Source organism: Electrona antarctica (genome assembly GCF_951216825.1).
Source record: "Electrona antarctica genome assembly, chromosome: 14".
In the NCBI taxonomy this organism is placed as follows: domain Eukaryota; kingdom Metazoa; phylum Chordata; class Actinopteri; order Myctophiformes; family Myctophidae; genus Electrona; species Electrona antarctica.
The window spans coordinates 11,222,355-11,236,026 of NC_136795.1; the positions used below are offsets into that span (position 1 = coordinate 11,222,355).

The 13,672-nt window shown below is 41.3% G+C and overlaps 2 protein-coding genes across 2 annotated transcripts in view; one reads left to right on the top strand and one right to left on the bottom strand.

The window, feature by feature from the left end:
* The window catches only part of LOC306936321 (von Willebrand factor C domain-containing protein 2-like), a gene marked incomplete at its 5' end in the record, with an annotated part of 4,174 nt that extends 3,700 nt beyond the window's left edge, over positions 1-474 (top strand). The window contains one exon of the mRNA XM_079519810.1: positions 1-474. This exon is cut by the window's left edge and continues 615 nt beyond it.
* A 465-nt stretch (positions 475-939) lies between these two features.
* Positions 940-5,730, bottom strand: rpl23 (ribosomal protein L23). Its single transcript, XM_079519504.1, has 5 exons — positions 5,703-5,730; positions 4,068-4,151; positions 3,308-3,436; positions 2,597-2,710; positions 940-1,075 (listed from the first exon to the last, which is right to left on the bottom strand). The coding sequence occupies exons 1-5, from the start codon at positions 5,713-5,715 to the stop codon at positions 993-995; spliced, it is 423 nt and encodes a 140-aa protein (XP_079375630.1). The 5' UTR covers positions 5,716-5,730; the 3' UTR covers positions 940-992.
* Positions 5,731-13,672: the final 7,942 nt, after the last annotated feature.

Below are 13,672 nucleotides of genomic sequence, written 5' to 3' on the forward strand. Positions count from 1 at the left end.
ACGTACTTGACCACGTAAACACACTGAATCACTGTGTAAGCAAAACAACATGACTCACACTTTACATAACCTGAGCAGTGAACTGTGTGTATGTGTTGTCACAGCATTGAACTGCATAATGTTAGTTTTATTAATGTAATGTTAGCTGTGTTGGGAAGAAGCAGTTACTAAGTAGCAGAACTAGCAGCTTACCGATTCCCAGTAGCATGTGGTAGTTTACCTGATGGGAGTAGCTTCCCCAACACCGTTAGTGCTGAATCCTATACAATTTTAGAACAGACATACAATGTAATGTGTGAATTACCCACATTTTGAAAGGTTAAACCTCTCATTTCTGAAATTCTGATACAAATAGACATCCAGTGTGCACTGTGCACACATACATCTGTTCTAGTTTCTAAAACCATTTGTTCCATGATGACAATATCCTGTTGCCTTGCCCTCCTTCAGACATGCATCAAACATTTGTGGATATGCACATACAATATTGATTCTATGGGTAATATGGTTCAAGTACCAAATGCTACCATTATATCTCATGTGATTAGATAATACAATCAAAAGTTAACATTTTGCTGGGGGGGGGGGGGGGGGTTGTCAACTGTTGAATTTTTAATCTGAGCTAGACACCAAAATGAATATGGACCTTTACCTTCAAATTAATAGTGCAAACGAAACTTCACCATCAAGACAAATGTATTGATATAGTATTTTATGTATTCCACTTCTCACCTGTAAATACTATATAACTATATGTAAAACATCTTATGGAAGACCTGTTAATGTTTAACAAATAAATTCTACATGCATTGCATAATTTTGTTTTTTCTTGCCATCAAAGACCGAATGCACCCCCTAGTGGCACATCTGAGGAGATGCACAACAAGCCACAAGAGAAAGCCTAGTAGTGGCCACCAACAAAAACACCATAAGACATAGTTGGCTGGCTTTACAACAGTTTTTTATTGAAAACAAACAAATGCAGGTCCAGACTAGGCAATGCTGCCAGCATTGGAAGCAATCCTGGGCCAAAGGTCAGCACACTCCTTGGCCACTGGGCCTGTGATGGCTGAACCTGAGATGGAGACAAAAGAGGGGAAAAACGATTAGTATTAAAACAACTCATGGCTGATTTGTTGTAAACAGTCTTAAATAAACAAAACTATAGGACATGGCGAATGAATAAGCTACAACTTTCTTTGCTTTCTCCACAAAAACAAATGTCACCCATTGTTTTACATCTGTAACAAAAGACTATTGATTCCATTTGAGTGGAAAAGAAAATGTTGTGGACTCCATGCATAACAGCAGTAGACTCTCACTGTTACAATACTGCTGATGCAAAAAACATCTGGACAAAATGTGTACATATTAGAGAAACAGTAACTAAATCATTACAAATAAGATGCCTATAAAGTAAAGATCAGACACCGATCAGCACTGGGAATATCATGTTCTGTATTATAGCCCTCGTTTTGGGGCAGAAGAACTGAATGACACATTCAGAGACTACCATTTTAAATAGTTGGGTGGAAAGGTTCACTTAGTGCACAGACAAGCCAAAAGAACGCCACCAAATTATTTTTCTCACTGATTAACAGCCGCTACCATCTAAACTCCAGCAACTTTTTCTTTATTAGATTTGATCATTGTCACATCACTGATTGAGATTGGTCAGTCATGGCTACTCACTGCCATCTCACCCACAGTGATGTCTCACTCTTCCCTTCTACGACAACTCACCCAGTCACTGACCAGACAAAGCAAGTGCTTTTTTGAAGGGGATAATAATTGATTTCTGACACATCGCATTAAGTGTCTTCCAGATATTCAGGATTGATTGTACACTGCTACCATATCATCGAGACAGGAAAGTTGTCTGCCGTTTCAGTTTCCAACACGATTTCCAGTGATCTCCGTGCAGTACTTAGTTTAGACGGTACATGGTTTACACTAGTCATTGGTTAGACCAGTCATTAGTCCTACAACTACAACCTACCCTCACCTCCCACGGGGCAGCACACCTAAACCTAACCCATGTCTAACCAATGACTAGTCTAAACTAAGACTGCACCCCGATCTCCGTTTCTCGTTAGCCTGTCACTGGCACAAAATCACAGCTATACTGCCGTTTAAAAAAAAAAAACAGATCACCATTAACCAGGTCAGAGCCATTTGCTGACACGCAGTTTAAAAATCACATGACTTCTAAGTCGATTTTGATGAAAATCCGTTTGTTAACAGAGGTCTTGTTGCGTGACAAAAAAATTCAACTGAGGAAAAGTGAGGAGACAAACTTTGCTTTCGTAGAAGACTCAACGTAATTTGTAGTGTTTTTCCAAACAAGAATAATGTAGCTTAACCATTTTGACCTGGTGTAACCTATACGTTGTTTTACCTTAAATACTGGCTGCGCCCTCTGTCACATACACCTTTGTCTCATATAGCAACATCATTTATTTAAGAATTTGAAGGTTTTCAGAATACCTTAGGTCAGGTTTTAAGAGGCGTTTTTAGAATCGGCCTCAGGTCTAAATGGGTTAATGCAGGCTAATGTCTGAGAATACATGAGAAAGCAGAGAGCAAACTAACCCACCTTTCATTTCTCCTTTGACGTTTACTATGACACCTGCGTTGTCTTCAAAGTAGAGAAACATGCCATCCTTTCGCCTATACGACTTCCGCTGCCGTATCACCACCGCAGGATGCACTGCAAACACCAGAAAGAAAGCTAGTTAGTCAAGAATCAATGCTGATGGAATGCATGTTTTGTATTGACTTTCAGCTTACTCCTTGTGGTCTGGCTCATAGAAACAGCATGATTTTAGGTGCTAATCAGTCTTACCACACTTAATGACATTTTTCTACTGATCAGCACCTCCTGCCATCTAAACTCCAGAAACTTTGCTTTCATATTAGATGTCATCATTGTTACATCACTGATTGAGATTGGTCAGTCATGGCTACTCACTGCCATCTCACCCACAGTTATGTCTCACTCTTCCCTTCTACGACAACTCACCCAGCCACTGACTGACTGAAGCAAGTGCTTTTTTGAAGGGGATAACAATTAATTTCTGTCACATCGTATTAAGTGTCTTGCAGATATTCAGGAGTAGTTATATTCAAGATGAGGCTTCAAAATATAGTTAACCTGTTAAGAATCAAAGCTCATGGAATGCATGTTTTGTCTTTGTTTACTCCGTGCGTTCTGGCTCATACAAACAGTGATGTTTTTTTGTTCCACACACTCTTCCTATGAAAGGAATGAGCAAATGCTTGATAAATAACACGTTCTTGGACTCACCCTTCTTCCTGAGTTCTGGCTTGCCTTTCTTGACTGTGGCCATGACCATGTCACCAACTCCTGCAGCAGGCAGACGGTTCAGACGACCCTTGATGCCCTTCACAGAGATGATGTACAGGTTTTTACCTCCTGGAGGGACAAACGGGTGGGATGGAGAGAAGACAGCATGAAATTTCAGAGGCGGTAGTAAAAGTAAGATGTTGAATGACCATTTTCTGCAATTCCCCAATTCAATTATGTGCATAACTGCAATGTGCATACATGAAATATTTAGTGGCACACTGATGATCAATGCTGGACTGCCAAATAAAGTTTAGGGGAACCAAATGGCATTTTTCACTGATGAGCATAGCCCTGCCATCTCAATGCTAGCAACCATTTCTCCATGTAGCATTTTAACATTTGTCTCATCACTGATTGAGATTGGTCAGTCATGGCTACTCACTGCCATCTCACCCACAGTGATGTCTCACTCTTCCCTTCTACGACAACTCACCCAGTCACTGACCAGACAAAGCAAGTGCTTTTTTGAAGGGTAATGACAATTAATATATCTTCTAGATATATTGGAGTGGCTATATTCAAGAAGAGGCATCATTATCTACACGTCTGTAACATATGAATTAAAAGCACAAACAAAATGTATAGAAAAGTTGTAGACAATTACATTCACATAACTAACTTCTAGAGGAATAGTTTCCATTAACTTTTATAGCTTCAGTGTTTAAGGTATAATGTTGTGAATGTGTGCAAAACAAACCTGTGTTGTCGGCGCAGTTGATAACCGCTCCCACTGGGAGACCCAGTGAGATGCGGAACTTGGCTCCAGAAGACCCACCACGTCCTGCGGGACAGGAGGAGAGGGGAGAACAGGGAATAGATTATACTCAAATAAATACAATTGATAATAGCTGAACTCCAGAAACTTTGCTTCCATATTAGATGTCATCATTGTTACATCACTGATTGAGATTGGTCAGTCATGGCTACTCACTGCCATCTCACCCACAGTTATGTCTCACTCTTCCCTTCTACGACAACTCACCCAGCCACTGACTGACTGAAGCAAGTGCTTTTTTGAAGGGGATAACAATTAATTTCTGTCACATCATATTAAGTGTCTTTCAGATATTCAGCAATAGTTAACCATGGTTAGCTGGCAAGTTAATGAGCTTTAACTTATCATGTACTGTATCTATTTGACACATTTGTACACCTGGGTATAACTTCAAAGGACTGTCAAACATGCAATAAACTGCATACGAGTATCTCTGAAATCAAGTATCCTTATTCTTTAGGCACTGTGGAAAACATTGAATATAATACACAATCAGAATCGGGGTTTTGCACTTTCCATCTGAGCCCCTTTAATTTCCAATGTTGCAGCAAAAGAAACACATGCCTATGGAAGCATTGACTATTAATTAACCACAATTCTAGACAGATGCCTTGTTTGCCACTGATGAGCACCTCCTGCCATCTAAACAAAGGATTTTATGAGTGTCACATCAGACTGAGATTAGTCAGTCAGGTGTCTGCCATTACTCCTCAAGTGATGTTTCACTATTCCCTTCTTCAACTCACCCAGCCACGAAGCAAGTGCATGTTGAAGGGGTCTACCGCGATTAATTTATAGATATCATTCAGCACTTGATACCAAACAAGCCCAAAAAGTGCAACTAAACCACAGCATGAAAGAGTCCTGTGGTTATGCATAATAGAATACACTGAAAATAATTCACGTCACTCCCTTTGCAATTACTCAGACGCACACACTTCGATATGAAAGCTATGGTTTTCAACACTAAACTTTTGTCAGTCCAGTTCCAATATTCAAGTTAACCTGCACGCGTTACTGTGCATGCGTAGGTCCATCCATCAGCAGACTAGTAGAAAACACAACGCCAAATCCAATCCTAAACTACGCTTTCATACAATAGTGACATTACACATACTGTCAGTTTTAATGTCAGCCAGTCACTACGGCTCACTACGGCTAACAACCACGATTCACAGAAACAAGCCAAGGCTAGCTAACCTAGCGGCGAAATAAAGTCTGTAGTCGTAAAAATACTTTATATTTGCCCGCCACGTAATTAAATAGATGTAAGAACATTGCTGTTTTTCCCATATTACAATGACTGTGGTTATTATGAACCAAAATGTGAAAATGCACCGGTTATCACCGGACTTTCCTTTCCAAACTAGCCAACATGGCTTCCGCAACTAGCGCCCAACATAATCATTTATAAACATGGTAACGTTTCAGCAAACTCAACAACATGCACACAGAAATGTTTTCTTAACATGTCTTGTTAATAATAGAAATGGTTTGAAACTCGGATGCCGAGGATAATCAAGTAGATGAAGATGGATTAGAGTATGTTTTTCATACCTCTCTTAGACATTGCTGCCGAGGGGAAAGAGGAAGACGGAAAAAGGAATTGTGGGATATAAAGATGTGCAGAAGATCATCCGGGTCACACTGTTGACGTTCTCTGTGTGCTCACACTGCCCCCTACGGGCAATCCGATAACATCATTCTGCCGTATATCAAGCATTGTTTAAGTATTTAATTAAACACTGATGCATTGTCTGAAGGAATCCAAACAAAAATAAGTGTTACTACAATTTACAATTTACAATTTACAATTTAGGCATTTAGCAGACGCTCTTAATCCAGAGCGATTTACAATAAGCAAGAACAAAAAGCATGGGAATACATCACATATGTAAAAATGCATTTATCGCGAAACATGCGTAAGCTAAGAACGTGACTAGAACATATCTATATAATGACACTATACATATAAACTATAACTAGAACATATCTATATAATGACACTATACATATAAACTACACATATATGCTATACTATGCTGTACATATATACTATGAAGTGCTATGACTACATACAATGCACTTATTGTGCTGTCTACATGACATGCTATAAGTCTGTTTCAAATGCTATATAAGTCTAAGAAGTGCTGTCTAAGGGGGGTAGGGTAAGTGCTATGGGCCATGATGGAGTCTGAAAAGGTGGGTTTTCAGACTACGGCGGAAGATCGGGAGTGATGCTGCAGTTCTGATTGCAACGGGAAGTGCATTCCACAGTTTTGGGGCCAGAAGGGAGAAGAGTTTGGGACGTGTGGAGCGTTGTCCCGGCGTTTTTAGTGAGGGTACTTCCAGCTTCCCTGCGTTGGCTGATCTGAGTGCGCGGGAGGGTTTGTAGGGTTCAATCATGCTGGCAAGATATGGGGGAGCCATACCTTTGGTTGCTTTAAATGCCAACATCAGAGTTTTGTATTCTGTGCGGGCAGCGACCGGGAGCCAGTGCAGGGAGCGGAGCAGGGGGGAGACATGTGAGAATTTTGGCTGGTTGAAGACCAAGCGAGCTGCGGCATTTTGGATCAGTTGGAGAGGCTTCAGTGCACATGCCGGTAGGCCAGTAAGGAGAGAGTTACAATAGTCAAGTTTTGACAGGACTGTTGTCTGGATTAGGAGCTGGGATGATTCCTGGGTGAGGAACGGTCTAATTCGTATGTTATAGAGTGTGAACCTACAGGATCGAGTGACAGCTGTGATGTGAGTTTTGAACGAGAGCTGACTGTCCAGGACAACACCAAGGTTCCTGGCTGTTGGGACAGACGTTACCAGGGCGTTGTCTACGGAAATAGTTAGCTCCCGCATCGGGCAGGACTTAGCTGGGAAGAAGAGAAGCTCAGTCTTGTCTGGGTTCAGCTTGAGGTGGTTGGACGACATCCACTGTGAGATGTCAGCCAGGCAAGCAGTGATGCGCTCTTCCACCTGGGTGGCAGAGGGGGGGAAGGATAGAAACAGTTGTGTGTCATCGGCATAACAGTGATAGGATATATTGTGAGCAGAGATGATAGTGCCAAGGGATTTAGTGTACAGTGAGAAAAGGAGGGGACCAAGTACAGATCCCTGTGGGACCCCAGTTTGGAGGGTTCGGGGGGATGATAACAGACCTTTCCAGGAGACCTGGTAGGTCCGGTCTTGTGTACCTACCTGTCCTGGCCTACACAAGAAGATTGATTGATTGATTGATTGATTGATTGATTGATTGATTGATTGATTGATTGATTGAATACTTTATTGGCAGAAATGTATACGGGTACACTACAGTGAAGTCAAACAGAAATGTAATCAGTACAGGGTACAGTATCATTTCCTCTCCCTTTGGCATGTTTGTTTTGAAAGTGGGTGGTACCAGATCATTGTTCTCGCTTGACTTGTATTGTGGCTGTGGGAGTCACTCACTTTTTTGAGGTAGTTTATCAGGTAGGCTATGCGGGTACAGAGGGCATAGAGGGCAAAGCTGCATTTACAATTTTAAAGATGGAGTGCCACGATTTTCTTCCACCCTAAAACATGATCATCAGGTAGGCCTATTATTATAATATAAGGAGGAAGAACTTTTTCCAAAAAGTGTACAGTATTTGTTAAAATCATGAACGCATTTTTACACCTATCTGCTGATTATCTATAGCTGTGTCCTATCCAGGCGCGCAGATGGGGGGGGGGGGGGGGGGGGGGGGGGGGGGGATTATCACCCTCAGTTTTATGAGGTGGGCGGATCGTCCCCTCCACCTTTTGAGCGGAAGAAAAGGAAAAAATGATCAGGCAGCCACCAGTCTCGTTTCAAGGCGTATTACTGCCCTCTACTGGTTTGGTGTATGCACTGCAGCAGCTGATTGCTTAATAGTGGAGGGGATGTCCCCCCCTCCTCAGTGCAAAAGTGGAGGGGATATCCCCGGATATCCCCCCCCAACTCGTGATTGGGGGGGGAAATATATCCCATCCAGTTATAAAATGCTATCTGCGCCCCTGGTCCTATCGCATGGAACTTGTGTCAGCCAAGTGTAGCCTATTTGGCACATTTTATTATGCTTTACTGTGTTACTCCTTGCTATTGTGTTATTGTGTTTTTTGCTGTGTATTATTGTGAAGTGCACAGAGACCCCTTAAGGGGTGACTTGCACTATAAATAAAAATAAACTGAAACTGAAAGAAAGAGAAAATAAAATATAGGAAGGAGGGGGGGGGGTTCAGGGAGAGTAATCATTATGGTTATTCAGTACCTTCTGGTGTAAAGCAACACCCCCATTGGGGAAGAACAGAGGTTGAGTTTGACCTCTGCAATATAGTTTACTGATCGAGTCATCCAGAGAGAGCGGCCAATTCTCAGAGGAGGAAATGCAATCAGGGTCTGTTAAACATGTGATCTTTATTGCTTGAATTATATGTAAACAATGAACTCTTATTCTGAAATGCCAAGCACTTAACAGGAAGTGCTTATTAACAGTGTGTATATATTGGTTGAATAAAATGCCTCTCATCAGTTCTGTTGTGTACAGCTGAGAGAGAGAGGATGTGAACTGACGCTGTTGCCTTCTCGTCTCATTATTTATTTCCTCCATACATTCGACAAATGTCCACAGTATACAAACTCTTCCTATCGCTGCAATGATACTTTCAACAGGGTCCATGCAGAGCTCAGAGATATCCTCTAGTCTACATGTAGGTGATAACCTGACTCCGCCAGATGGGGCAGCAGAGAGTTCACTGGGTTCCCCCCTCCCAGTGTACTCTCTGCTGCCCCATCTGGCGGAGTCAGGTTATGTAGGTGAAGCACCTGCATAAATAATATTAGTTTGATTATATCTAACGGTTATGCAGCACTCTTCACCAAGAACTTCCCACAATATCTAACTTCAAATGTTAACATTCCCTCTAACATTCTTTGCATGTTTTATGCAAGTAGTTTGATATTACACAAACTACACTTCAGGGAGACAAGACATAGACCTAAATCGGAAATTTGGAACGCATCGGTGGCCTTAATTTCTGTTGGAATACAGAACAGACAACAAAGCATAGCCTATGCATCATTGCAAATGAAATGAAATGAAATGAAATCTATATTTACCCAGGGTATCTGGGCTAAGCTCAAGAACTTGTTTCCAGTCAGGCCCTGCTCATAGAACACATTTCATCGTAGTGGTTGATGCCTTGTTCAAGGGCATTTCAGCGGTGGTAATTTTAACGTGTCGGACGGCTGATTCGAACTGGGAACCTTCCGGTATCTAGACCGCGCCGCTATCCGTTCGGCCACCGCTGCCACAATAAGTGAGTAGAAGGCAGGATGTGGCTGGGAAAGTTCCCGATTCAACCACTAGATATCAGTAAATAACCATCAAATGTGCTGGTTTGCTTTGGTAGCGGCTGACATTTTAAAACAAAAATACAGTTAAGTCTGGTGTAAGTCCTCGTAGAATATGGACTGATTTAGCATAAGGACATAAATAAACCGACACGACACTAGAAATCTGAATTGAAATCTGTGCGAGTAATATAAGTAAATGTATTTAGAAAAAATCGGCCTCATGGTGGCGCTGGCGCTATAACAGGCAGATGCGAAAAATGCAGGGCAAAGGTTTTTCCTTGGCAAGTTGGCCTTTAGGGAGCGTGCATAGAAAGTTGTACACAGTAAACAGGGAGAGACAATTTGATAAGGTTTGGCTGCCCCTTGTCCATTACTTGAGTAGAAACAATTAATAGACAGGATAGGCTACCACTGATATGGTTGACTGTATGACATTTTCTTTCAGATGTTTTCCATTTTTCAAATTACTATTTTATTCTATAGTATGCGGTGTCACTGAACAGTATGGGTGGGAGGGCTGAGGGTCTCTTTTTTGTCCTTGTATTTTTTCTTTCATTTTTTGTTTTCTATAAAAGAAATTTTTAATTCATATCACAATGTTTAATCTACAACAATTTATAATCTGCTCTCTATAAAAACCTATTTGACAAAAAAATAAAGTTGTACACAGTGGTAAAAAACGGAATTGGCCTGTTATTGTTATAGAGCCACCATGGCTGATTTGAAAATGTTGAAGTGGCATTTCTCTGCCTAGTAGGAATGTGCATAATTGCATGGAAATCTATCGCACTCTGTGTTAAGATTCAAGGCATTTTGTTCAAAACGGACCAATCCTGCAAACTTTGGAAGGCAATCTTAGCCAATGGGGATGGAATATGGGGAAGCAGACTATGGATCACAGGACTATAAAGACTATAAAGTGTGTACCAATGTGTGAAAATGTGTGAAAATGGTTCTGCGTCAGCCTCATGGTGGCGCTATAACAGGCAGTTGCGGAAAATGTGGGGCAGAGGTTTGTCGTTTGCATCCAGAGAATGTGTGTGCACAGTTTGGCATCGACTGGGCCAACATTGGACTGAGTTGAGATTACAAGGAAAGACACAGGCAGGGGTCCAAAACAGGAGTTTCAGAATATCAGTTTCATAGGGTGCTAACCTGTAGTTAAACTGGTCTCATCAGCAGGCAGTGTGAGGCAATAAGTAGTGTCATGCTTGAAGAACTGTTGAAGGGCCCTTCTGATAATTCTGCGTGCGTGCGTGTGTGTGTGTGTGTGTGTGTGTGTGTGTGTGTGTGTGTGTGTGTGAGAAATTGTATACAAGATATCTAGAATTCAGTTCTTCCTATTAACAATTTATGTTTTGGATATCTTTCCTCCTATCAACAACTGTCATTTCAGATATCCATAACCTCATTCTTCCCATGAGGAATGACGTCACTTTTCCCATTCATGTATGGGGCTTTTAGTTTCAGATATCTAACTGCGTTCTGGATATCTAGAATCAACATTCTGGATATCTACAATTGAATTCTTACTAGGAGAAACTATACCATTTCAGATATCTACAATGCAATTCTTACTAGGACAATTCAGATATCCAAAATTACATTTGTTGTAGAGGTGTATGTGTGTGTGTGTGTGTGTGTGTGTGTGTGTGTGTGTGTGTGCGTGCGTGCGTGCGTGCGTGCGTGCGTGTGTTCCTTGGAAATGTCACCAAGGCTTCTAATGAATTCTTTTTTGAGCTTGAATGAGGAAATTATTAAGTAGTTTTCACTGGAACCAAGTTTGGGGTGAAGTTTGGCAATGTTCCTATTTTGTATTTATAATTTTTTCCCACGATTTTGCAACCAGTGTCAATTATCGCACGGTCCAAAATAGGAGGTTCAGAATATCAGTTTCATAGGGTGCTAACCTGTAGTTAAACTGGTCTCATCAGCAGGCAGTGTGAGGCAATAAGTAGTGTCATGCTTGAAGAACTGTTGAAGGGCCCTTCTGATAATTCTGCGTGCGTGTGTGTGTGTGTGAGAAATTGTATACAAGATATCTAGAATTCAGTTCTTCCTATTAACAATTTATGTTTTGGATATCTTTCCTCCTATCAACAACTGTCATTTCAGATATCCATAACCTCATTCTTCCCATGAGGAATGACGTCACTTTTCCCATTCATGTATGGGGCTTTTAGTTTCAGATATCTAACTGCGTTCTGGATATCTAGAATCAACATTCTGGATATCTACAATTGAATTCTTACTAGGAGAAACTATACCATTTCAGATATCTACAATGCAATTCTTACTAGGACAATTCAGATATCCAAAATTACATTTGTATTAGTCATAATATGAATTGTGGATATCCATGATTAGATTTTTACCAGTCACAGTGTATTTTTCGATATACAAAATGTAATTATGGATGTCTGGAATGTTTTTTGTTTTTTTTTGTTATCTGAAATGGTAGTTTCTCCTAGTAAGAATTGCATTGTAGATATCTGAAATGGTAGTTTCTCCTAGTAAGAATTGCATTGTAGATATCTGAAATGGTAGTTTCTCCCAGTAAGAATTCAATTGTATCCAGAATGTGGATTTTAGATATCCAGAATGCAGTTATGGATATCTGAAACTAATACACATGCAAGCCGTTTTAACATCTAATATAGCTAGACTGGATATGTATTCCAGATGGCTGTAATTCAGTTCTACCTGCAGGTCAAAACTAATGTTTCAGATATCCACAATGACATTCCTAGCTCCTATCCAAAACTGTAATTTATAATATCCACAAAGAATTGCCATTTCAGATATCCATATAACCTCATTCTTCCTAAGAGAAATAACATCACTTTTTCCATTCATGTGTATTGGGCTTTTAGTTTCAGATATCCATAATTGCTTTCTGGATATCTAAAATCCACATTCTGGATATCTACAATTGAATTCTTACGGAGAAACAATCATTTCAGATATCTACAATACAAAACAATACAATTATTACTAGTGAGAATGCAGTTTTGACTAGGAGAAACAGTGTGTGTGTGTGTGTGTGTGTGCGTGCGTGCGTGCGTGCGTGCGTGCGAGTGTGTGTGTTTTCACAGAGAACAATAGACATAACACTTCATTCACAATCTTGATATTCTTGATGTTCCTTGGAAATGTCACCCTTACCCATGTTTCTAATGAATTCTTTTTTGAGCTATAGGATGAGGAAACAATGAAGTAGTTTTCACTGGAACCAAGTGTGGGGCGGAGTTTGGCAATGTTCTTGACGTGGACATTTTTGGTTTTACAGAGGTGTTTTGTGTGTGCCTCAAGGTGCAGTTCCATGTGCTGTATCTTCCAGAACCGTGTATACCCGTGACATTATGACGTGGAAATACTCAACCCAGTGCTTGCTTTTGCTTTCTTCTTGCAGTTCCATGTGCTACCATGTGACACCAACACCACGTTTTTACACCTCCTGGTGGTCTCACCGGCATGACCTGACGAGTCACTGCCAGGACACTACAAATATCCACGCAAGCCCTGGGTCTTCTGTGCAGGCAAATGCAGTGCCCCATCAAGGTGCTGAAGTACACATGTCAAAAAGGTTGACGTTGCCATCAACAGCTCCCTCCGCATCATCAGCTGGTTGCCTGAAGCCCACCCCTGTGTTCAACCTGCCAGTCCTCACGGGATGACCCGGGCCAGCCATCGATGAGGGGCTGCTAACCTCCCTTGCCCTGGCAAGGAAAACCAGACTGGTACATCCTGCAAGGCACCACAACGACAGCAGCGCTTCCAAGTAAAGATGTCCTGATACTGTATCGGTATCGGATCATATCGGTATTGGCAATTATGCCAGTCTAACCACAGATCTGACACAGGGGTAAGGGGTTGACACTATGGCAAGTAAAAGCCAGTTCAAGTTGCCCAAACTGCAAGTGCACATTTGAGCGAGGAGTCTGCTATAAACACAACACACGATATCTGTCTCTAAACAAACACCTCCGCTCAGCTCCGTCCATAGAGCTCTGTCCATAGAGTTGGCTCCCCTTCTCCCTCCCTCTCTCAACACACACACACACACACACACACACACACACACACACACACACACACACACACACACACACACACACACACACACACACACACACACACAGTAACAACTCACTGAGTCTAGCATGGTTATTTTAAA